General features: G+C 41.6%; 1 protein-coding gene across 1 annotated transcript in view; it reads left to right on the top strand.

Annotated features, from left to right (window-relative positions):
* The window catches only part of LOC121917351 (snake venom 5'-nucleotidase-like), a 32179-nt gene extending 7724 nt beyond the window's left edge, over positions 1–24455 (top strand). Inside the window, exons 2-7 of the mRNA XM_042443254.1 lie at positions 4380–4602; positions 10710–10898; positions 15174–15371; positions 16264–16418; positions 21715–21823; positions 24164–24455. Of these exons, the coding sequence (XP_042299188.1) occupies positions 4380–4602; positions 10710–10898; positions 15174–15371; positions 16264–16418; positions 21715–21823; positions 24164–24351 (1062 nt within the window). The 3' untranslated portion in view covers positions 24352–24455. The remainder of the gene's footprint in view (positions 1–4379; positions 4603–10709; positions 10899–15173; positions 15372–16263; positions 16419–21714; positions 21824–24163) is intronic.
* Positions 24456–25595: the final 1140 nt, after the last annotated feature.

The following is a 25595-nucleotide window of genomic DNA, read 5'->3' as shown; positions in this document are numbered from 1 at the left end:
GGAAAAAATCAGGTCATGAACGGAGCTCATGTCAGGCAACCCCCCCCTTTTCAAATTCAAACAATTTTTTGAGCGAACATGCGCATTGTTTATATTCCAGAATGTTGCAAACAATGTTACATTTTTAACAATTTTTTTTGAGCGAACCTGCGCATTGTTTATATTCCAGAGGCAGATGGAGCCAGGCTTGCACTTTATATCCTTGGATCTCCTTGCTTTCTGCAGAGGGGGAAGCTACAAATGTTGCAAACAATGTTACATTTTTAACCATTTTTTTTTTGAGCAAATATGCGCATGATTTGTCTTCTTGAGCAGATACAGCAAGGGAAGCAAAGGGAAAGCTAATGTTGCTTTTAAAAGCAAAAAAAAAAAAAATGCATGGCAATCCCATCCTCTGCCTGGGACAGGGGCAGATCTGACCCAAAAGCCCACAGGTTTATAAAAAAAGAGAGAGAGAGAGAGAGAGGCATCTCTCTCCCTGCTTCAGCCGCTGAAACCCCTGTGCCTGGCTCTTTAAAAAGGGAGGACACTTCCCCCGATGCCCTGCAAACGTCACCATGACGATAGCTTGATTGGCAGCGGCCAATCTACAGAATGCATTCGATTTCTGTCAAAATGCATTTGATTTCAATTTGTAGTGGGCACTTGCTAACGGAGCGATTCGGGGGAGGGGCATCCGGATCATCCCAGTTCCCTCCATGTCTTTTAGGCCAGTATGAATGGGGCCCAAGTTCAAAGATTACTAAAATGAAACAGAACCACTGTTGGGAAAATATGACAGTTAATTCAGTATGCACAGCTGATGTATGAATGCAGAAATCAAGATAATGAACAGCTCATATACCACTCAAATGATAGAACCAGAGTTTTTGTGTCTCTGAGGTACGCAAGTGTCACTCCACAGCCAGCAGTGCTTTAAACCAGACATGCCCATTCTCTTCTCCCCCATAGCAAGACCTTAGCACAAATGTGAAGGGTTCGGCCAATCCCCTACAGGAGTGTAGGAAGCTGGCTTAAGTGGAGGATTCAAAGGACCACCCTGCCTCTCTTCAATGCTACCTTCAGCCCACAAACTGCCTCTGTTTAAAGTTGGCATAGATTAAACAGCTGTGAGATGCCATGTCTTATCTAACAAGCTTGCCTAGTTAACTATAAACTTCTCATAACACTTGACTATATCTGTTTCTGAACGCTCCGGACCCATGTGTAGGATGTAATGTGGGAGCTCATTAGCTTCTGACCATTCTTCTGGTGTTAAGCCACCTACATGGTAGTTACGTGCTTTAGAAGAATAGCCTTGAAATGCCCACTTCATTTATTGCAGAAAGTGGAGGATAAATATTTAAGCCCTGCAAGGCAAAGTGACATGCTTGAGAAAATCAGAGTTCTTGAAAGAAAAGGCTACTTTTCCTCCCACATTTGTAAGGTACAGAAGGGTTGGTGCTGATAGTGGGGTTGTCCGATTCTGTGTTGTGCTGTGCTAGACCCATATGCAAGAACACTATATCTTTTATCTGCACTGCTGAGTTCAGAAAACAAGTACATACACTTCTGGGTAATTTGGAAACAAAATATCTGTCAAGATGAGGTCTTTTGATCTGCCTTTGTGAGCGGAAGGAAGGATATGGAAACATGCCTTCAAGAGTCAGTTCAGTGAGAGACTGAACTGCCCTACCTGGGTATGTCAGCAATTGAGATCTGCTTGGAGTACATATGCTCTCTTGCTGAGCTACATTTTTTTTCCATTACTGCTGGTTTGCAAACTGACAAATGCAACTTTTGATGCTGTGTTGCACTTACTGTTTGCAGTTGTTGCACTTACAAAGATATGCTGCCATACTGACCTCACTAAAACTAAAATTCTGATTGGATTGTAGTGTCCCTATTTGAGTAGCAACAGCGAGTAATCTGTAGAAAAGACTTACCATATATTGACGTCCTGCAGAATTATGAACTCACAATCTATTTGTGCATAAAGACATATGGTAGCATAATCTTATTTTAGTGAAGTCAAGGGTAGTTCCAAAGAACCAGAATGGTGTAGTGGTTTGAGTGTTGGACTAAGTCTCTGGAGACCAGGGTTTAATTCCCAACTTGGCCATGAAATTCACTGGATGACCTTGGGCAAGTCACATGCTCTCAGCCTCAGGGGAAGGCAATGGCAAACCTCCTCGGAACAAATTTTACCAAGAAAACCCCATGATAGTTCACTTTAGGGTTGCCATAAATCAGAAATAAACAGCAGCAACAACAATGGTAATTTGATCAAGCCAGGTCCTAGCACTGCCAGTCAAAAGGCCTGTGCAGTGATTCCATATATCCTAAACTTGTGTGTGTGTGTGTGTGTGTGTGTGTGTGTGTGTGTGTGTGTGTGTAAAGACACATAGAAGAAGATGGAAGACACCATCCATCCCTTGTAAAAATCCTGTGAATGAGACAGGTCAATTGCACTATAAAAATCTCATCTGGAAGCACCTCTAGTTAAAGACAGTGAGAACCATTCTAAAGCAAAGCTGATTATTACAATCTGTACTTTAAATGTCTGGCTGTAAAAGTGTAGCATATGATTGTGAAAGACTTCTGCTTTCAATAATAGGATCAAATTTAAAACAGACATTTGTCCCATCAATCTGTTTCCAGAAGTGGAGACTATTCTGGAATGTGCACAAGCCAGTTTCTCCATAATTTATTGCCAAAAAACTCTTCATTGGCTTACATGGTGCTTCTATTCAGACTGGGGGCACATAACATGTAGCTGATCTATGACTCTGAAGCTTTAGACACAAATATGCTGTATCCAGTTTGTAATCAACATTCAGTTCCTTTCAGTGAGCTTTTAATTTATTTTAAGCACATGAAACCATATATATTTAAAACTTCTGTTTAAAAATCCAGACTGCAATGCAATGGTAGCTTAGCTCATTCTGCACTGTAAATGATTTAGGAAGTCAAGGGTACACCTCTGAGTATTCCTTGCCTAATTCCTAGGGTCACCATAAGTCGACAAATGACTTGAAGGCACATACACACAATGTCACATCTGAGATCCCATTGACAGGAAGCACTGATAAATGCATGTGTGTGCTTGCTGTAAGACCATTATATATGTGAAGGCCCTTGGAACCTATAGCAGGAATGGTGTGTGAGCATACCATGCCAACACAACATGCAAGACATATGGAATATTGTGCTTCAAACTTTGTGATGATATAGAGATCAATACACCCTGTCTTAAGCATATAACTGTGCACTAAGTCTTGCAGCTAGAAAGACTGTTGAAGGTGCATGCCATTGTTATTTATTTGTGAATCTTTGCCTATGTCCCAAATGATGGGGAACAAATAAGATGCATTTGTAGATAGAAGCCGCTTGAAAAAGATCGGATCTCCAAAGTACATTGTTCTGCTGACTAGGGTAGTGGGTTATTGTGAAATACTGGTAGTCTATAATGATACTTTTAAATCCTTTTTTAGTACAAATGGAATTTTGAAGACACACTTGATAGTCTCTGTTCTGCTCTGCCACTTGGCTTGAAAGCAGTTCCCTGAAGGCTGATGGAAATGTGTAGAAATAGCATGTTACAGGTCTATCTAGACCGGACAGATTCTGATAGCAGGTGATAGGTTATCTCCTGAAACAGGACAGATCAGGAAGGATTGCATGTCTTTTCCACATAGCCAAATTGGTTGGTAGAGGTTTACCACTAAGAGATTTGAAGGATAAATACTAAAGGATTTTAAAAAGTCCTTTCAGTTCTTTGGCAAACATTTTCATTTGGAAGGACTGTTAAATATATTTCACTTATAGATGATACTGGGAGTGGATGAAGCAGCTGCCTTAGGCTGCATCCTACACTGCAGAATTAATGCAGTTTGGCACTGCTTTAACTGGCATGGATTAATGCTATGGGATTCTAGGATTTGAAGTTCCATAACGATATTTAGCATTCTGTCAGAGCTCAGGTGCCATAACAAATTAAAAATCCCAGGATTCTATAGGATGACAGTTAAAGTGGTATAAAACTGCAGTATTTCTGCAATGTGGTAGCAGCCCCATATGTGTCCCTTATCTCTATTTTGTTGTTATTTATGGAATGAACAATTTGATTGAAAAGCCTTAGTATCAGCCTCAGAAAAAGACCATCTGGGAAGGTTGTTATTGGGTTCAGAAAACTCCAGATAATCTGATTAGAAAATGCAATAATTCATTGGCAACATCGAACTGCAAGATCTAGCCCATTGTAGAAACTAGAGAGGATTCTGACAAAACTCTAGTTTTCACATAAAACTGAAGATAGAGTGGAATAAATATAGCTGACACATCTAGCTGACTAAGGGTAATGTTTTTGTTTTTCTTTTTGTTGATTGTTTGTTGTGTAGACATTGGGGAATCATGAATTTGACAACGGCGTAGAAGGATTATTGAATCCACTGCTCAAAAATGTTAATTTTCCTGTTGTAAGTGCAAACATTAAAGCAAGCAAACAATTAGCAAGCAACATCACGGGTTATTTTTTTCCTTATACAATCATAAATGTTGGCACAGAAAAAGTGGGAATTGTTGGCTATACCACAAAGGAAACTCCTGTTCTTTCGGATCCAGGTATGCTTTCTTTTAATATTTCCATAAATTGTGTGTATGTTTTTATTTAATTTTGACCCTGTGATACTCATCACATTTTATTTCTGTATAAATGGAGGTGTAGCAACTACCACTAACTTTACACAAGATGATGCTGATATACTGCTACAATTATATGTAGCAAATAGCTCAGAATAACAGAATACCTAGCTATGTGCTTGGTATTGTCCAGGACATGATATGTTTCCAGGCTAGAGTTTGTAATCTGCATTACCTGGAAAGGACATGGTCTGAAAATGGAGGAAGAAGCCAATGCTTCACTGACTTTGGGGAAGAGGATGCAGGCTGACAGTTGTTGATGTTGTGTGCCTTCAAATTGTTTCTGATTTATGGTGACCCTAAGGTGACTGTATCATGGAGATTTCTTCAGAGGGGGTTTGTCATTGCCATCCTCTGAGGCTGAGAGAGTGTGACTTGCCCAAGGTCACTCAGTGGACTTACAAGGCAGAGCTTGAACCCTGTAGAGTGGAAAGTCCAGGAGATGAACTGCTAGAGAAATGAAAAGACCCGATTGAGGAAAGAAGTGTCCTAGAGGCTAGAGAGGAGAATGCTTTCACTTCAAAGGTTCAGCAAGCCTGCAGTTTGGCCCCCGGCCCTATCATGACTTCGTCTCTTGTACTGCTTGAGTTATTAATACACATGAATACCAAACAACTATAATTTGCTGTTCTCCATTCCCTAAAAGAACTAACCCTGAGGATTGGTGGGTTCCCTAGAATGGTGGCTGTTGGGGCCCGAAGAAACAGCAAGACTGGAACGTGAATCCTATTGCACACCCCCAACTATACCCATTGAATTGATAGAGGAGAAATTAATGGTTTGAGTTGCTTGACTATGATGACTGCAATTTGGGGTTAGACTAGATAAATTTCATGGGGCCCCAGTGCAAACAATCCAGCAACATTTAAGGTTTGCTTAAGCACATGTTTATGAACATGTAGTTTCCTGTTTTGCCAACTCTTGGCTTGCTAGGTAAACCATATAACCATTTCCTGAGCAGTTAGCTAAGTTTTTTATAACATAGGTAAATTTCTTTTCTCCTTCTAGTAACTGGCAAATTCTTATTTTCTGAACAAAGACATCTGCGTATGTCATTTATTTCCTAGTATTCCCACATTATAAAAACCTTAGCCCCCAAGAGATTGAGGGGACAGTCTTTCTGGGGCGAACCCCAGCTGTCTTTGCATGCAAATAAATCCTTGTACCTGAAAGACCTGCATGAGTGGCTCCTTATTTTCCTGTTACAGAATCAGTTGTTGGTGAGTAAACACATAGGCAAATAGCATGGATTCTAAGAGTCTTCTCTAGTTGAGACTAACACTAGATTCTGGCCCTGCCCAAGCAGAAATGTATTTTCCCTCCTGCTTGTGTAAAAGCTCCCTGGATTGAAGCCATAGCCTTCATATGATCCATAAGCCTTTCCCTGAGACTACTGAAAGTATAACCTTCAGAATGACATATATGTTATGGAATTCAGCTCTTACCTAATATTAATTCACATAGTTTTAATGAATGGAAAGCCACAGATAATTATCACTGTAACACACAAACAAGATACTTAGAACAAAATGATGAATAAGTGCCAATTCCATAACAGTTGAGCCATTAACACAGGCTAGGATGAATCCAGCTGAGATTTGCTCTTGCTTTAGAGTATATTACAAACCAGCGTAGTGTAGTGGTTTGAGCGCTGGACTATGACTCTGGAGACCAGGATTCAAATGCCTGCTCAGCCATGGAAACCCACTGGGTGACCTCAGGCAAGCTGCACAGTCTAACTCTCAGAAAACCCTGTGATAGATTCACTTTAAGTTGTTCTATAAGTTGGGAACAACATGAAGGCACAAAACAACAACAGACAAGAAATGTTCTCTATCCAAAGATGTGAGGGATTTTGTAATCTGTTCCCTTTCCTTCACAGAAGAGGAAAAAAACATGAGGTCATCTTGTCAAAGCAGCCAGAAAATATATATATATTTGAATGATCTACAAAGATGCATCAACTCTTGCTTGTGACAATACAAATGCAAAGAATCAGACTGGGAATTCTGTTCATGAGCTAAAAGGAAATGGCTTCATTACAGAAACCAGAACAAAAGGCTTTTGGCTCTACCAGCTCCCAGATGGTTTACTGGAAAGCTGGGAAGTCTTAGCATCTTGGATTTCTGGGAATCCTTTCATGTATTATTGCTTTATGATTGTGGGAGCCTGCAGCAAAGTCTCATCTATCACACAACCTTATGCAATTCCTTGGCCAAACTAGACATAATGGCAGAGTATGAGGCAGCCTACCATATTTAAACACATCTGTGTCGATCATGCCTAGTCAAAACTAAGTGTGTAGTTATATATAATCAAATCTCTATTACTGAATAGTTAGAAAATTCCCTCTCCCTCCCTCCCTCTGTGTGTGTGTGTGTGTGTGTGTGTTTAGATACCTGTCCTTATCACACTCAGCTGTTATAGCACTATATTCCACTTTAACTGCCATGGCAATATCTTGTTGAATTCTAGGATTTGGAGTTTCGTGAGGCCCAAGAGATCTTATGCTGAGATTTCCAAGTGCCTTTCCCTAAACTTCAGATCCCAGAATTCCATAGGATGTTACCATGGCAATTAAAGTGGAATATAGTCCTATAACTTTGTAATGTGATACATTCCTAAGTTCTCTCTCTTCCTCTGCCCTCTTTCACCAAGCTCTGGTGTCTAAGGCCCCATTCCCACTTGCTCACTTGCTCTGGGTAGATCCGGTCCGGATTCGTTAAGCCGGTACCGAATCTCCCCGGAAAGAAGTTCCTACTACACTTTACCTTGATCAATGCAATTTGCCCTGCTGAAGTTCACATTTGCAGTTGTGCTTTAAAATGGAGCCTCCTCTGCTGTCAATCAAATTCACTTCCACTTTCGTCAAAGGTTATGTGTCCTACAACCATTGGCCAATGGAATGGGTGCTTTCCCCCTCCTTTTTAAAAAAAACTGGCAGCAGTGCTCGCATATTCTGTCAACTTGTCAAATTTAAAAACTTCCAGGTGTGTGTGTGCGTGTGTGTGTGTGTGTGTGTGTGTGTGTGTAAGCCAGCCTTTAGCGTCCCCTTCACTTCCAGCCCAGCATTTCCTCCTCTTTGGAACCTCTTCCCTTCCCTTCCCCTCTAGACCAATGCCACCTTTGAAGCCCTTGCCTCCCCCCCCCCCCGAATCCCACCCTCTCGCCTTCCCTTCACCTCCAGACCAATGCCACCTTTGAAGCCCTTGCCTCCCCCCCATGCCAGCCTCTTCCCTTCCCTTCCAGTCCAAAGCATTTGCATAATCTGTTACAATAATAATAATAATAATAATAATAATAATAATAATAATAATAATAATGTCACTTGCAGGGGAGGCCACCTCAGAATGCCATCTCTGCATCCTCTTTCTTTGCTTTCCCTCCAGTTGCCACCCCAGAATGCCATCTCTCCTTACATACACATATGTAGCAAAAGCATTCACATATTGTATCAATTCACCAAATTTAAAAGGGAAACATATGTAGCACAAGCATTCGCATATTCTGTCACACACACACACAAAAATCATTTTAAAAAAATGCCGAGAGGGGAGGCATGTTCCACCCACTGCCCACCCTCTGACCTAAACCTCTCCCCTGAACTTGACCCAGTTATGACTGGGGCAAGTTCACATTTGCCAGCAGCAGGGAAGAAACGGTATTTCCAAGAAGAAATTGGAAATAATCCACTTTCGGAAAATCCGCTCTAAGGGGGATTTGCCCTGGATCTGGTGTGCAAGACCCTGATCCTGATGTGTTTAAACCGGTGCCAATGGGAACTTCCCACTTTTAATCCAGGTTACAATTCTGTACAAAAGGTAGTCTGAATGGCCCCTAAAACACTTTCTTCCCAATCCTAACTCACTCTCCAGTACTATTTTTTGTGAGTTTTTCAGGCTCTGTAGCCATGTTTTAGAAGAGCTTATTCCTGATGTTTCGCCAGCATCTCGGGCTGGCATCTTCAGAGAATAATGGCATGGAAGAGAATACACACACACACACACACACACTCTGCGTGACCCTGGGTAGGGAGGAGTGATTTCCATGATAATCTTTGTATTGTTCTGTTGTTGAATGACAAGAACTCAGTGTGGGAGGATATGCAATGAGGATTAGTGTCATAAAGAAGTCACATTTTCTGCTAAGTTATATACAGTACAGTGAACCTGAATACATGGGAAGGAAAGCAAACAAGCCCATACTGTTGCTGAAGAATGGGCTGCAAGGTAGCAGGGCAACATTCACAGGCTGCAGTCCTGTGTAGGAATCCCTAGGAACCACGTTAGGAAATTAGCAATGAAGCAGCAGCAGTGGAAAATCAAAGGTGGCACTGAAACAGCAGCCACCCACACAGAGTTTTCATTCCATGAAAACATCTTTCTCTCTAAATATGTGGTTTATTTTCTAACTTTAGTTAAAATTCAAAGATACATCTGCAGATGAACTGATTTCCTTGTCACTGTTGATGTTGGGCACTGTCAAGTTGTTCCTACCTTGTGGCAACCTTAAAAAAAAGTATCCTAGGGTTTTCTTGGCAAGATTTGGTCAGAGGGAATATGTCATCATCTTTCTCTGAGGCTAAGAAAGTGTGACTTGTCAAAGGTCACCCTGGGGGTTTCCATGGCTGAACGATTATTTGAACCCTGGTGCCCCAGAATCCTAGTCCAAAACTCAAGCCACTGCACCAAACTCTAAATGATTGAGTTTACAAATAACAGTAGCCAAGGCACGAAATTCCCCTGGAAACATGATTCTTGCATGTTACTAGGCTAGCAAATCAATGTTTATGTGCAGGTTAAACAATGGTCAGGTAGAAAGCCAAGCACTGGTCTCTTATTCATTCCTGGAAATCTGGAGAATAATGGGAGTGTTGCTGCCATTCTTCCTGTCTCATGCCAAGGAGTAGGGAGGCACCGACTGAATGACTGTTAGCAAACAGCCACAAAAATTAAATGAATACTTTCCATTGCTGATCTAACATTGTGACTAAGCATTATAAAGGAAATACAGCTTCCTAGCTCTCTTCTGACCTTTAGCAGATTCACTGAAATCTGTTTCTGTAATTCTGAGATGACAGGCTGAAACTGGATATTTTTGTTGTTGTTTGTTTGTTTGTTTTTGTGGCAGGGGTACACAAGAGACATAATGGTTTAAGTGTTGGACTATAACTCTGGAGATCAGGGTTTGATTCCCCACTCACCCACTGGGTGACATTGGGCAAGTCACATGCTCTCAAGCTCAGGGGAAGGAATGGCAAACCCCCTTTGAACAAATCTTGCCAAGAAAATCCAATGATAAATTTGCCTTAGGGTCACCATAAGTCAGAAGTGACTTGAAGGCACACAACAACAGAACAAAAGACTATACTGTGGTGTCACTCTGCTAGCACAACACTTCAAATGATCACCAATTAGCAGACATTAATTCTCCTTTGCATTAGCCTCCCAGCCTGAGGCCGGCCATCAGCACAGAACAATACACATACAAATCACTCCTGCATTCCCAGGCTCACACAGTCTATATAAACCCAACTTTTTCCAGGCAAGCATTTTCTGAAGATGCCAGCCACAGATGCTGGCAAAACGTCAGGAAGAAAATTTTCTAGAACATGGCCACATAGCCTGAAAAACCCAGAAAAAACCATGGATGCCGGCCATGAAAGCCTTTGACTTCACAAAACAAACTAGCTTTTAAACCTCTCTTTAACTCACATTGCCCACCCTGCACTCAGCACATTTTAGAGCATTGCAGATAGACATTCGACCAGATGCATTGCTCTTTACTAAAGTGACCAAAACATTCCCGGTCATATAACTCTAATTTTAAAAAATAGTCAAAAAAGTTAATTAGGAAACAATGTGACATCTCTTGTTTGAAATGAAGGAAGGGATGGAGGAATATCAAGTATAGGTGTGTGTGTGTGTGTGTGTGTAATGTCTTTATGCTTTACCGAATCATGTTTGGTGAAAATACAATTTAGGTTTATACAATAAAAATATTAACAGATTTTTTTCCTGATTTTTAAGGGCAGGATTTAGTGTTTGAAGATGAAATTGCAGCATTGCAGCCACAGGTAGAAAAACTTACTACTCTGGGAGTCAACAAGATCATTGCACTTGGTCACTCTGGTTTCACTGTGGATAAAATGATTGCTCAGAAAGTTAAAGGTGTGGATGTTGTGGTCGGGGGACACACAAACACATTTCTTTATACAGGTATGCCATTTCTTCAGCAAAGGACAGTTTCTGATTATTAATTATTTTAAAACTTAATTATTTTAGTTAGGGTTAGCATTTTGGTATATATTTAGCATAGTGCTCAGCATAGTGCTAAAAGTTTAATTTTCATGCCTTTATTGTATGAGGCAAGTGTCTGCATATTATCATTTGCTGGGCTTGGAATTTGGGACTGAAGTGGAATTGACAAAAGAGTGTGCTCGCTGTCCATCTATGCTGCACTGCTTTCAATGGGAAATACAATTTGAACATTTGAGGATTCTGGAACTTTCAATCCAGACTTCTGTCCAAGTTAGCCATGTGTGGGAGAAGCTCTCTCATCTGGACCAAACTTTGAAAAATAGAGGATGAAATCAAATAGAATAAATAGTCTGGTCTGAAAGTTCCCACCCCTGCCCCCATTTATTTAACTGGCATAAAAAGAAGAGACCATCAGTGGTACATCTTGTTTTTGTATGCTCTATTTTCAGCATCTAGACTTTACGTTGTTGTTGTTGTTGTTGTTATTCATCATAGTTTCCTTTGGTTTGCTGTGATGAACCAAGAATACTGTGTCTTTTTCCTGTAACCAATGTATTCATGACAGAAACAAATTCTGTCTTTGGCCTATTGGTTTCCTTGTGGTTTCCTGACTCCCTGTTCCTTCACTCTCTCACTATAAGAACCCTCTCTCTGCCAGCATATTAGACTTTTCCTCTGAGATTTGCCTGTCCACATACCCACCACCCCCATGTTAGATGGTGGTTCACTGAGAAGAGCAAAACTGCTTGCGTCTGAAATGCTAAAACAGTATTCTGAGAGAGTGTGTTTTGTTTTTAAAGCCTTCTGAAATAGCACCGTGGGTAAACTTCACTTGGCTTAAGTCAGAATTGGCTTGGTAATTACAGCCTTTTCCAAAAAGGGTACAGAAAAAAAAAAGAAGTGCCTGTTTTTAAAAGTGTTCTCTACTGGCATGTACGGTTATGTTGTATGCGCAGCAGATGACACCATGCACAAGCACCTGATTTGGATTTTTTTTTTTTTTTTTACAATATACCGAGAGAGCAACTGGCCTTGGAAACCTGATCTGCTGAATGCTAACTGTGTGTGTGTAGGGCATAATCTTACATTCTAATCTGTAATGTAACTTTTTGGTGAAATGCTGCTGGACTGGTAACACCTGCATTAAAATTTAGACAGACTGTATTCTGGACCAAGTAATGCTAAACATGAGCAATATCACTGATCAGAAACAGTTCACCTGGTCTGAGAATCATCTGCAAAAATAAAAGTCAATAGGGTGATTGCCAACAACTGGATGATCAATTCCCAGATTTTCCCTTGTGTCCCAGCATGCCTGTGGCCCCATTTGACTTTCCCTACTTTGAAGTCCAGGTTTTGGACCCTTTTTTTCATCCTAGTTGACACTATTACACATCATTCACAAACCTAATGATTTTCAAAATTCTATTTCTTTTTTGTTGCAAATGGTGAGAGATGTCCATCCCTGAGCTTGCAGGAATTCCCCCCACTCCACCCCAGCAACTCACTGATCTCCCAACCAGCATGGCCACAAATGGGAATAGTCCAAATATGGAAGTTTTTCAAGCTTTGGTCCAGAAATCCTTCTGGATGCAACAGTTTATAGATGTTTTAGCCCATTTTTAATAATCTGCTTTGGTTTTTGAAAGGCATGGCAGTAATTGGCATGCCACCATCAACTATATGTTGAGATTTTCAGAACTGGAAAAAATGCACTTGGGAGCTGTCCAGGAGCTGAGGGTTTTAAGACAAGTGGAAATGCTGTCACTGGCAGCATTTCCAAAGAATCCTTCATGGCCGTGAGATGCTGGCAGGCTGTAGAATATAAAAGCTAGTGACAAGAGTTTTCCAGTGCACTTACCAGTGTCCTGGTAACTTTCTTAAGATGGAATAATATTTACTGACTTAGTCCGCGGTGGATTTCTGGAAATAAACCCACTACGTTTAGCAAACAAAATGAAATGAAGTAAATAATGGTGTCTTGTGTAGTGTGTGGGTGTGTTCAGTGATAAAGAATGTGACTTTAATCAGACCATGAATATGTAATCAAAATTCCCATTTTCATTTAGGGATTTCTGTCTTGCAGTTCGTATTTGTCCCTGTGAAAAAAAAGTTTAGTTTCCTTTGTGTTCTGTTCCCTCCCAAAAGTCAGTATCCAAAAGGGTAGCAAGCAGTGTTCTGCTCCTGAATAACAGCTTTTCTTCTCCCCTTTTACCATGTGCAGTCTCACTGTCTTAAAAACCTTTATTCCATAACCCTTTTGCCAGGAATTTCTTGAATTAAAACATCCCAGATTGGATTTTTTTTTTTTTTTTGAAAGGTTGAGGAACCATATTGGTGCACACATGGAGGCACTGGTCTTTCATCTCTTCCACTCCCAAAAGCTATCTAGATTTTCCTCATCCTCACTGACGAGGTTTCTGGCTCTCTCTCCACCTGCTAAAGAAGGGGGCAGTTGACCAGCCAGTCTTGCTTTACCCAGCTGTTGAAGGCTAAGAGAGAGGAAAAGCCATCTTGGCTGAAGATTTCTATAGCTGAGGTGATGGAGAAAATCCATCTCCACGGCCCCTCTATTTACTCTGAGAAGGTCAGGGAGATCTTAATGAAGAATGCAGTCTGGAGCAGCAACACAGAGGTGTGTGTGTGTGTGTGTGTGTGTGTGTGTGTGTAGTTTCTGCTCACACATGTGATTCCAGGCCAGAACTAAAAAGTTGGCCCAAATCTTACAAAGCATTATAATTCCAGCAGAAGGTAATCACATACATTCCCTCAAGTGTATGAGAAGTCCAAATGGATCCATGGCCAGAGATGAGCCTGCAGTCATAAGGAAATAATCTCAATAACCAAATTAAACAAAGATTCTTCTACTGCAGGTAACCCCATAAAGCAGATTTGTAGGGATAGCTTCATCTGTGACAATGTACTCTAAATTTATATCATGTTGTGTACGTCAATGTCACCCTTTTCAGCTAGACAGTGGCATCAGTAGGAGGGTGCAGGGGGTGCGTATTGCATTGGGTGACACCCAGAAGGGGATGACACCTGGTTGAGCCCTCCTCTCCCTTTACAGCTTCCTCTCCAAAGAGAAAGCCCAGGATGGAGAAGGAGGGCCAGCATGTGGCTACCGCCCTCCCAACTGCTTTCTGAGTCCAATGAGGAATCGGAAGGCGTGGGGATAGGGAGAGGGAGTCTTCCTTCCAAGTCCAGCATAGACTCAGAAGGCATGAGGGGAGGGAGTCTGCCCCCTGAGTCCAGCCTGAATTTGGAAGGCATGGGGGGAGGCTGCCCTTTTGACCCCACCTTTATAAGCCCCACACCACACACTGGGTGACACCCGGACTGGGGATGCCACTGCAGCTGGACACTTGTTAATGGGAGGGAGGATCAGCAAAACATAGCAAGTTTCTAGTGAAAAATAAACAAGCCAATACACTACAAAAAAAGATGCATAAGACACTATTTTGAAATGTTTGCAGAGAAGTATGCATTGCCACAAGAATGGATAAACACAGTTGGACTAGACTGGATCAAATGGAAAGAAACATTCTATTCATGCAACAAAAGATATTATAATAAAGTCCAAACCCTATAGCTACTATGGCTGTGATCCTACAGAACCACAAACACAACAGTGGTAATTGGGGGGCTATACATATAGTCACAGGTATTTTTGCAGAAGACACTCACATGGCTTAGTAGACAAGCCTTTTTTTTTTAAAAAAAAGTCTTCTAAATCTTAGCAACAGGGATGGGGTGTGGTTAAGATGCTGATTGTAAAATCAGAAGGTTGTCAGTTCGAGGCCCAAGTGCTGCATGATGGGGTGAGCTCCCATCACTAGTCCCAGCTATGCCAACCTAGCAGTTTGAAAGCATGCAAAAGCAAGCAGATAGATAGGTACCCCTTCTCTGTCATAAGGTAACAGCATTCAGTGCAGTCATGCTGGCCACATGACCACTGGAGTTGTCTTCAGACACCACTCTGCTCCATTACGGAGCTTGGTAACGGAGATAAGCACCACCCCCGACAGTCAATTGCAACTAGATATTCATGTCAAGGGACTACCTTTTTAAATCTTAGCAGCCATGCCTTAGTCCTCTTCTTTCTGCCTTTTTTTCTGCTTCAAGAATCCAAGCACAAGTGCCTCAGAGACTTCTCTCCTGTTTGTAACTGAACTATATGTACTTTGAAAACCAAAAAGGGGAAAAATATTCATGCTGTCATCATTTTTACAGGCAATCCTCCTTCAAATGATATACCTGCTGGTGCTTATCCATTCATGGTGAAATCGGATGATGGGCGTGAAGTGCCTGTTGTTCAAGCTTACGCATTTGGAAAGTATCTTGGCTATTTGAATATCACCTTTGATGATGATGGAAATGTAATTAATGCATCTGGAAACCCTATCCTACTAGACAGCAGTATCCCGGAAGGTATGGGGAAAGAATCTGACATTTCTGTCTGTAGCCCTTCCTCCAGTGGCATTATTAACTCATACTTTTAAAGGATTTTGATAAGTATATCAAAATGCCACCCAACTTATAAAATTACTGCTCCTTCTCCCTTATACTGTACCAAATAAATCCTGTGATATGACTATAAAACCACTTTCAGTTGCTTATCCATAAATATAAAAATAGGTTTCAGCTGAAGTTAGAGTGCATGCTTTCACTCTTTGCACTCTTTATGGAAACACAGTCTCTTTATAAACGTTGGCCAGATTCCAAAGAGATATGCTAGGTTATGTGTGGGGAACGTGTGGCCACCTATATTATATTGGACTTTCTGTTCCCATCAGCCATAGCCCTTATGACCCATCATCAGAAATGATAAGAGTCCAGGTTCTGGAAGGTTGCAGTCTCTCCAACTCTGGTCTAAGTGCAACCAAAGTCTGGGCACATCCATTGGGATGCTGGCTTTTTAAAAATAAAATTAAAAAATCCTTTGAACAAATTCTATCACATAATAAACCACTAGATTTGTGGTTTGAGGTGTTCTACCATATTAACAAATATGGTTTCTGAAAGCAACTTACTGTAAAACATGGGGTGTGGCAAGGTTATTGTACAAGAAACATAAGCTCTACTCCACAGAAGCCATATGGAACTGGTTGTGTGACTCTTTGGATCCAAATTATTGTTAAATAGAAGTCCTCACCCTTTTCATTGTGCTGGGTTTCTTCTGAAGAGTGATTATCTGTGGAGTAACTTTCATTGCAAAGAACCCCAAAGCTATTGTAATATTGTGCTGTACATAAACAGATATGCTATTCTCATGAATCATCCAGTCAGTAATGGCCTTTACTATATCGTATTTCTGATTCAGATCCAATTGTGAAAGCAGAAGTTGACAAGATGAAGGCTGAGCTGAGAAATTTTTCTTCAAAAGAAATAGGAAAGACTATTGTTTATCTAAATGGTACCAGTCAAGCATGCCGTTTTCAGGAGTGCAACATGGGAAACTTGATTTGTGATGCTGTGGTAAGAAAGTCATTGCTTAACTTATAAATAACTGTGTGGAAGTATTTGATGGCTTTTGGATGGTATGCTAAAGAACCACGTCTGTACATTAAGATGCCAAATTGGGTGAGGGTGAAGGTCATCTAAAATCCTAGATGATGTACCTGTAGCCATTGCCACTGAGGAAAAAAAGTTACTGTAGAGGTTTTATTATTTTTAACATCTGTTATTACACATATTTATCCCATCTTTCCTCCATGGAGCTCAGAGAACCATGCACTTATTTTCCCTCCCAGGTTTTTTTGTTTGTTTATTTTACAGCAGTATGTTAGATTGAAAGAGAGTAACTGGTCCAAAATTCTGTACTGGACTTCATTACTGAGAGGAAACCTGAACCTACGTCTCCTTATTCTGACACATGAACTCCTACACTATATTGGTTTTAAAATGCACCTTGTTCAAAAGGATGGCCCCTGCCTTACACTTTCTAACCAGTTCTCAGATCTTCATTCCTTCTCCAGTAACAGTGATAACTATTTTGCAATATGGAAATTGGTGCTTGGCATCTTTGGTCGTATCTGATACTGATACCTAAGGATGTAAGGGCCCAACACCTTCTCCTTCTCTTTAATGTTTACAGGGGAAATAATACTTGCATGGCTTCTGGTATATCTTTGCCATGGGGACAGGTGACAAAAGCTTCCCTTCCTTTCTCCCTAAAGGAGAAAGTAGGCTTTTTAAAAGTGGAAACTGTTTTTAAAATATAAAAGAAAACATAGATGTATCTTTAGGAATATAGCATAACAAGAGGGTATATTCAGTGAATACAGCTGGCTTAAGGCCCTCACTCCTTATTCTGGTGGCAAGTGTAATACCCAAAGTGAACAGGCTAAGGAAAGTCAGCATGGTGTAGTGGCATGAGCATTGGACTATGACTCTAGAGATTAGGGTATAGAAACCCACTTGGTGATCTTGGGTGAGTCACACACTCACAGCCCCAAAAATCCTGTAATAGGTTCACCTTACGGTGGACATAACTAAGAAATTACTTAAAGGCATGCAACAACAAGAACAACAAAATAGGCCAAGATATAAAACAAGTCATTCTAAAACTCCACTAGTTGCCATCTGTAGCCCATCAATCCATTTCCAAAGAATTGAAAAAACTAGGTCAAGCGTTAAATTTTCCCCCCTGAGATTCCTCCCTCGGTCTCCAGAAGCATTTAATTGTCTCTCTTCCTTTCCTAAGTGCTTCTAATATTTGATAGCTTTAGTATACTCAGGAATTGAAGTTTTGTTTCTTTTGTAGGAAGTGTATACTTTTTTGTGCATTCTCTAATTTCAGTTCCCCACCCCCACCCCCATTTCATCCCTTCTGACTTCTACCTCTATCCTGTCTACCTAACAGAACCCCTGTAGGTGCCAGGCCCAATTGGTTCTTTGCTCGATACCCCTGATTTAACTTTTCCTTTAATCTAGCCCCCGTGGTCTTGCAGGACCATTACAACCTCTAAAATAAAGCACAATCCAGGGAAGGGAAATCATGTCTTGGCTTATATTGTTGCCTTGTAGAAAACTGAATTTAAGGTTTGCACAATTAAAGTTAATTAGGCAGTCCAGGCATCGCCATGCTGTCCTGGAAATTTGTCTCGAGTTGAAAGCATTCTCCACAGGAAGTTACTTGACTTGGCACAACTCCTTTTGTTTAGGTTCGTGAACAATGATTGACTAGGGTGGCATCGGACTCAATTGGCTTGCACTAACTTACAGAGGAGCAAACTCCATTCTAAAGATAATTAGCAGTGGATTTAAACTTTGGACACACTTTACTAGCTCAAATCTGATTGGAATGCCTCCCAAATGGCACTTCCTGCAACAGTGACACTTACTGTTTCAAACTGCAATGTAACACCTGCACATGTACATGCATCCATAGAATTATTTTTTGAAATAATGCTTGTGCATGTTTTGAAGAGAAATAAAAATACCAGATTCAACTATGTATAGCTGAATTGTTGTGGTGATAATAGAGTATCCGGGGTAGTTTTCTTTTCCATTTTGCCAAAGATAAGCTTCTTCAGTTGTGTAGCCAGAATTCAAACTGCAATGTATGAAATACTAATTGTAATACCTTTAGCTTGCTGACACAAGATTTTTATAAACATCACTAATTGAATTGGCTTTAATTCTACTTTTGGATATTAGCCTTATGATTAATTACTGTATATACAAGATACAAAACAATATATATAGTTGGGTCCCCCCCCCTCGGCCTAAATTATATTAGTAAGTTCATACATATTGAACCAAGTGGTGTTGTGTAAGTTTTTCCATTACATGTGCATATGAACAGCTATACATAGTTGAACTGGGTATTTTTATTTACACGATACACCTGTATTTGTGGTTCATTATTGTTTAGTCAAATACTTCAGTGGTTTGTGTTTGTTTCTGTGCTCATGCTTTGACTCACTTTTATAAGAAAACCAAAAGTGATTCCTTTATAGAGTGATCCTCAGAAGAACATACTACTTTGTTCAATAAGGCACATTACTCATTAAGACTATTTAGAACATGGGTCAGCAACCTGCGGCCCGCGGGCCACATCCGGCCCCCGGAGGCGCCAGGAGCGGCCCCCGCTCGCTCCTGCCGCCGATTGCCGCTGCTCCAGCTGCCATTTTGTTTTTTTAAATGGCGGCGAAGTCTTGTGCGACGAGAAAGGTCGCGCGAGACTTCGCCGCCATTTTAAAAAACAAAATGGCGGCGCCCATCTAGGAGGCCCGGTGTGCTCCCTGGAGTCCTGTTCGAGGGCTCCAGGGCCATGCCAGGCCTCTGAATGGGCCCTCCTCCCTCCTCCTCCTTCGCCCTCCGCCCTCCTGGCCCCGCCCTTCGCCCTTCAGGCTCGGCTCTCCTGGCTCTCCCTTCTCTCTCCGCCCTCCTGGCCCTGCCCTTCACCTTCTGGCTCTGCTCTCCTGGCTCTCCTGGTTCTGCCCTTAGCCCTCCCCCATGGAAGAGCGGGGAAGGGGGGAAGGAGGAGGAGGAGGCAGAGAACGAAAGAGAAAGAGAAAGAAAGAAAGAAAGAAAGAAAGAAAGAAAGAAAGAAAGAAAGAGTCAGAGCCACTACCACAAGGTTGGTTCATTGGGGGAGGGGGGTTATCGGAAGCTATACCTACTACCTGTGCCTTTGTGGTTTGGGACACAGTGTGCATGCATTTCCCCCTGTTCTGTGGCCTTCAGGTAGCTTCCACATGCTAACAAATATTGTTATTCTTATGCTTACATCCCTTGGTATTCCCTTTGCAAAATCCCTCCACATGGGCTGGCTGTTTGGGTTGAGACATTGTGCATGCATTTGATCTGGGTTTCCTCAGGGGTTGGACTGGATGGCCCGTGCAGTCTCTTCCCAACTCATGCTTTCCCGCGGCTGTCTACTTGTCAGGTATCTTCCACATGCTAACAAATATTGTTATTCTTATCTTACATCCCTTGGTATGCCCGTTGCAAAATCCCTCCACATGGGCTGGCTGTTTGGGTTGAGACTTGGTGGCAGAGCATTTGATCTGGGTTTCCTGCATGGCATGGGGTTGGACTGATGGACCTTCAGTCTCTTCTTCCACTCTAGGCTTTCCTCTTTCCCTCTGCTTTCTGACGTTCAGGTAGCGTTGCAATGCTGCAAATATTGTTATTCTATGCTTACAGCCCTTGGTAGTCCCTTTGCAAAACCCTCCACATGGGCCTGGCTTGCTCCTTTCTGGAGTGGAGACAGTGTGCATGCATTGGACTGAATTTCTAATTTTATTTAACTTTAACTTGTCTTGTTCTTTCGTCATTTTGAATATTGTATATGTTTCCATTTTGTTTTTTACTTCAGATAATGTTTGCAGTGTATGTAGGAATTATTTATTTTTATTTATTTATTTATTTTTTAAAAAATATTATTTAATTATTAATTTTTGGGCTTTGGCCGAAGGATGGGACCGAGGAGGAGAGAGCTCCCGACATGCGGCTCCGCCCCTGGAGGGAGGAAGCTCTGCCCCAGCATGCGGCTCCACCCCCAGAGGGTGGAAGCTCCGCCCCAGTGTGCGGCTCCGTCCCAGAGGGTGGAAGCTCCACCCCTGGTGTGCAGCTCCGCCCCCAGAGGGTGGAAGCTCCACCCCCCCAGCTTCGGCCCCCCAGTTGTCTGAGGGACAGCAACCCGGCTCCCGGCTCAAAAAGGTTGCCTACCCCTGATTTAGAACTACAACACCAGATTTTTACAGCAAAACTTTCATTTCAGATGCTTTCTTGACATCCCACCATGAGCCACATAACATGCAGATTCTTAAGGATTTTCTCCTATTATTCCACAATAAAGACATCTCTTCAAATCAGATCCTTCTAAGTGTATTTCTCAAGTAAAAGTTTACTTCTCCAGCTCATCATTTTTCCAAAACAATTTTCCTTGAGTATGGCTTCCTACAGAATCATTAATTCACAGCAATCAAGTTGTTATTGCAGTGCACAAAAAGGATATCTGTTGTGATATGCAGGCCATGACACAAAACATAACATTTTCCAACAGCATGTTTTATAAGAACTTTGCCTACTTCATAAAACTCTGCAATTTGCATAACCATGCCCCCCCCAAAAGTTAAAGATTGCATCTTTCTCTACACTTCTCTAACTTTCCTCATACAATATCAGTATATTATAGAAGGCTAGTATTTCATCCCTTCTGACCTCTCCAGCATTCATCTCAATTGTGATACTTCTGTGTATTAACCATACAACCATATATTTTCACGTGATGTGCCCAAAGCTGTTCCTAAATTTGTCAATGTACAGTCAGCCTTCCTTCTCCACCAGCTCCACTATTAATGGCCTGAAACTATTCCCCAAAATAAACCCCAAAAGCAAACCTTGATTTTGCCATTTTATATAAGGAACATTATTTTACTGAACTACTGTATATAATGGGACTTGAGCATCTATGAATTTTAGTATCCGGGGGGGGGGGTGTCCTGGGAACAAAGCCCAGAAGATACCAAGGGACCACTGCAAATATTTGCTAATTTTGGAGTAAGAATCCTGTTTTGTGATTTGAATATGGTTTTCCCATAGCGGGAATGTATGTAAACTTGTTTTTGTTTTTTTGTTTTGTTTTGCTTTGTTTTTACTGTGGAAGAGCTTTATTTCTAAATAACATCCCAGAATTTCTTTTTAAAAAACCACGAATTCATAAGATGCTTTGCAAAACTTACTTGCTGGAGTCCTTGCAGCCAACATAAATCAAAAACACCCGAAGTGATAGAAATTATTTTCTTTGTGAATGTTTTAGGTTTACAATAACCTGAGACATCCAGATGACAATGAGTGGAATCATGTCTCGATGTGCATCATAAATGGTGGTGGAATACGGGGACCCATTGATGAACAAAGCAATAATGGTATACCTAGAAGTAGGGCTGTTTTTAGGCAATACTGCTTCAATTCACTTTCTCTTTTTCACATTTCTGTCAACACTTAACTAATTTAGGGATTCTCATTTTATAACTTCTCTTCTGTATTTCATCACTGTTTTGTTTTTCTTAATATAATCAGATTGTAAAGAGTTATCTTTTCTCCCCCTCTTTGCACATGCAGACATTTCAGCAACAAAAAGTTAACAAAGGCCCGTTACAGACCGCCCAAAAGGGGTGGTCTCAGGCTGCTGCCAGTTGCAGCGTGGAGGAGCCGCAGCAGCCAAACCACGCGACTCCTCTGCGTTGCAAAAAAGGAGCGCGAAAATCGCGCTCCTTCCGGCAACCCGGAAGAGACGTCGCAAGTGCCAAAGCATGCACTCGCAACGTCTCTTCTGGGTTGGGATGTGCGGATGCAGAGCGTCCGCTACGTCAAGATGGCAGGGCCTATCTGTATAGGGCGCCGCTATCTTGACGTATCGGTTACGCACGAGGGGCAAGGCGCATCCGGAAGCGCCGCCCCTCGCGCGTAATTGCGGCGCAAGGACAGCACCTCTTAGGCCCATCTGTAACGGGCCAAAATCAGTTTAAAAGGGAACATTTTTCTTGGTATTAAAAGATTCTGTAGCAGTCCTCCAATTATATACTCCAACCAAAGATTAGTTTTAATAAGAAAACTCTCTTCCCACATGGCTGTGTCTCCATGCACAGATTGTAAGAAGCAACAAAATGTTTCCTTACATCATTCTGAAATGCTGCACAATATGAGTAGGTACACACCAAAACAAAATATTCACATGTTGCAAAGGACCGTGCATTAAGAAGCACCACACACTGCAGCCTCTTCATCAGCCTTCCCCAACCCATTACTTGCAGATTTTTGGACTTCAGCACCCATCAATCCTGGCCATAACAACTAATATCCATGAATGTTGGGCACTGTAGTACTAAACATTTGGAAGGCATCTGATTGCAGAAGGCTGTTTTGCACAGAGAACTACCACTTTTCCTATGGATTTTTCCCCTGTAACTCCAGACTGAGCTATACAGGCTACCCATACTGAAAGTGAGATGTTAGTTAAGCTCTATTTCAGAAGCTCTGCTCCAGTGTACTCTGGATTACTCTCTCCCCCTTCCCAAGTTGATGGCTACTGGAAGTGCACCTTTTCTGTAGTGACATCTGAACTTTGGAATCCTCTTCTAGAATAAGAGTGGATAAAGTATGGTCCTCCAGATGTTGTTGGACTGCAACATCGATCAACACAGCTAATTATGAGGAATCCTGGGAAATGCAATTCAGAAACAAAGATTGAGTATCACACTTTACCTGCTATTGTTCTAGGGAAGTCACAGTGGTATCTTGATTGCCATCTTTTAGTTGTCAGGTGAAATCTCTCATGTCTTTTAATGGCTTCCAGCATTTGAAAACTCTTTTCTGTTCCCTTTGTCTGTCCTGATGGTTTACGTGTTTTGCTAGCTGTTCTTTAAAATCATATTTTACAATGCCATTACTATGATTGATTGCTCTTATTTTTGTTTGCTTTTTTTTTTTTTAATTCATACTGCAAGATGTCCTAAGACAGTGTTACACAATTGGGTAAAGAGACACCACAACTTGAATACATTTATTCAAAGGAACATATGAATTCAGTCCATTTGCAGCTTTGACTTTTGCAAATTTGAGTAACAGGTTCTCTCTAGGAATATCTGGGTCCTCCAAAATGAGTCTGCAGTGGAGGACCTAAAGATTCCTAGAGAAAATAATTTTCTCAGTATTTGTAGAAACTCTAGCACAATTCTATGGTCAACTTCTAGTGGATGTTGACCATTACAGTTACAGTGGAGAATCTAGAAATTCCTAGAGGTGTTCCCTCTGGTTAAAAAAAATAGTGGTTATATTTGTGGGTTTTCCACTTTAATGGGGCTCCTGTGTCCCTAACCCCAGAAAATGTGGAGGGCCATTGTACTTAATTCTTGCACTGTATCTCTTGCAACAAGTTTGTGGTGTGGACTAGGTGTGGGCTACACTGCAAGATTGAAACATGCCCAAAGAAAGTGAATCAGCTGAATAAGGATTTGGATTCAGCCTTCCCTTCACTATGCCAGTTCTCAGTCCACAACTGTCAAAGCTGGAGAGGCTGTGAACTGCTGCTCCCACCCACCCTGCTGACCAGGATGACCAAGGCAGATGAGGACGGAAGTCCTGCAAAATCCAGTATAGTTTCTCCAGCCCTATATTATCTTAAAGTGAGAAGTACAACAGAAGTGTAATAATCAAGATTATGTTAAACAAGATTGTAAACTAGGTTGTATTTCAAAAACACCCAGGTACTATTACGTGGGAAGAGCTGCTATCTGTGTTGCCATTTGGAGGAACGTTTGACTTGCTACAGATCAAAGGTTCAACTCTGAAAGAAGCATTTGAACACAGTGTTTATAGGCACGGGCAAGGAACAGGAGAACTGCTACAAGTCTCAGGTAAGCAACATGTCTGGATTGCCAGTTCAAAGTCCTAAATGCTCTTTTCCTTTGGATAGATAACCAGGTGGCTTATCTTACATTAGCACTCAGAAGGCTTGTCAAGTCTATTCCAATGCAGCCAGGCAGAAGGAAACCAATCTAGAGATAATTTTACCTCACAGACAGCTGCCTGGGGTGGCTTAATTCAAAGGGCATTTGCTTGTTATGCTGCATGTACCAGTGAAACTTCCAGCATGGATGTCATAACTCCAACATATACCAGAAACAACTTTTTTAAAAACCCTATGACTGAGCTGTCTCTAGAATCCCCACTCATCCTCCCTTCATCTTAATTTCTGCTCTAGATCAGAGGAAAAAATGCATTTATGAACAAATAAAGACAGCAATGCTTCTTGCATTGGGATTTTGGATCACAGAGTGCCAGTGGAGGCTGGCATCATGAGGGCACTGCCCAGCCAGACTCAGGCTACTCCAGCTAGTACTAGCTTTCTGCTTGGTCAGCCTCCCAAGCTTGTCTCTGGGATACTCACAGGCAAGTCTCTCCCTACAAAGACTCCGAGCATTCTCTCCCCCACTCCAAGTACAGGTAGGTTCTTCCTTGCCAGAGATTTTCTCTGACCATGAAAAAACAACTGGGGAGGAATAGCAATGGGAAAAGGAAGGAAAGATTAAAAATGCCCAGTCAGCAGATTCGTATAAAATCAAGGGACCCATCAGAGGTTCAGAACGATATCAGGGCCTCTGCCCTTGGTCTGCTCACTAACAGGCATCATGGATCACTAGGCTGCCCTTGCTTTGCTTTCAGCTTTACCTGGGGTTGGGGAAAGTCTCTTTTTTGCAGCTCCACTCTGGGAAGTAAAGAATAAACATGTGGTTTATATTATGGTGGAATTGAAGGGTGCAGACAGAAGGAAAACTGCCTTGTAGAGCAACTCCTCGTTTTATTTTAAGCTTGTTGGGACGGGGTGGAGAAACACATTACATGTTTTGCCTTTTTGGTGAGGGAAGCTATGCTTTAAATTGTGTACAATCAACTGGCAAGGAAGCTGAAAAACAGTGGGATGGAGTGTGGGAGAATGCCTTCCCATCTGTACTGTAAGCCCTTGACTTTAAAACATGGATTGTGAATGGGTGGGGAGGCTGCTATTGCTCAGCAGCAAAGAACTCAACAGAGCACCTGGGAAAAAGACCTCTGGGACCATTCCTAAGAAGAGCATACTAGCTTGATAAGCAACAATTTACAAGTAATGATGTAAATTGTTTCACAATATGTTTTAGG

This window comes from Sceloporus undulatus, unplaced genomic scaffold (genome assembly GCF_019175285.1).
Source record: "Sceloporus undulatus isolate JIND9_A2432 ecotype Alabama unplaced genomic scaffold, SceUnd_v1.1 scaffold_16, whole genome shotgun sequence".
Classification (NCBI taxonomy): domain Eukaryota; kingdom Metazoa; phylum Chordata; class Lepidosauria; order Squamata; family Phrynosomatidae; genus Sceloporus; species Sceloporus undulatus.
Note: the sequence above shows the minus strand (reverse complement) of the source record. Positions and strands in the feature narration are given on the sequence as shown.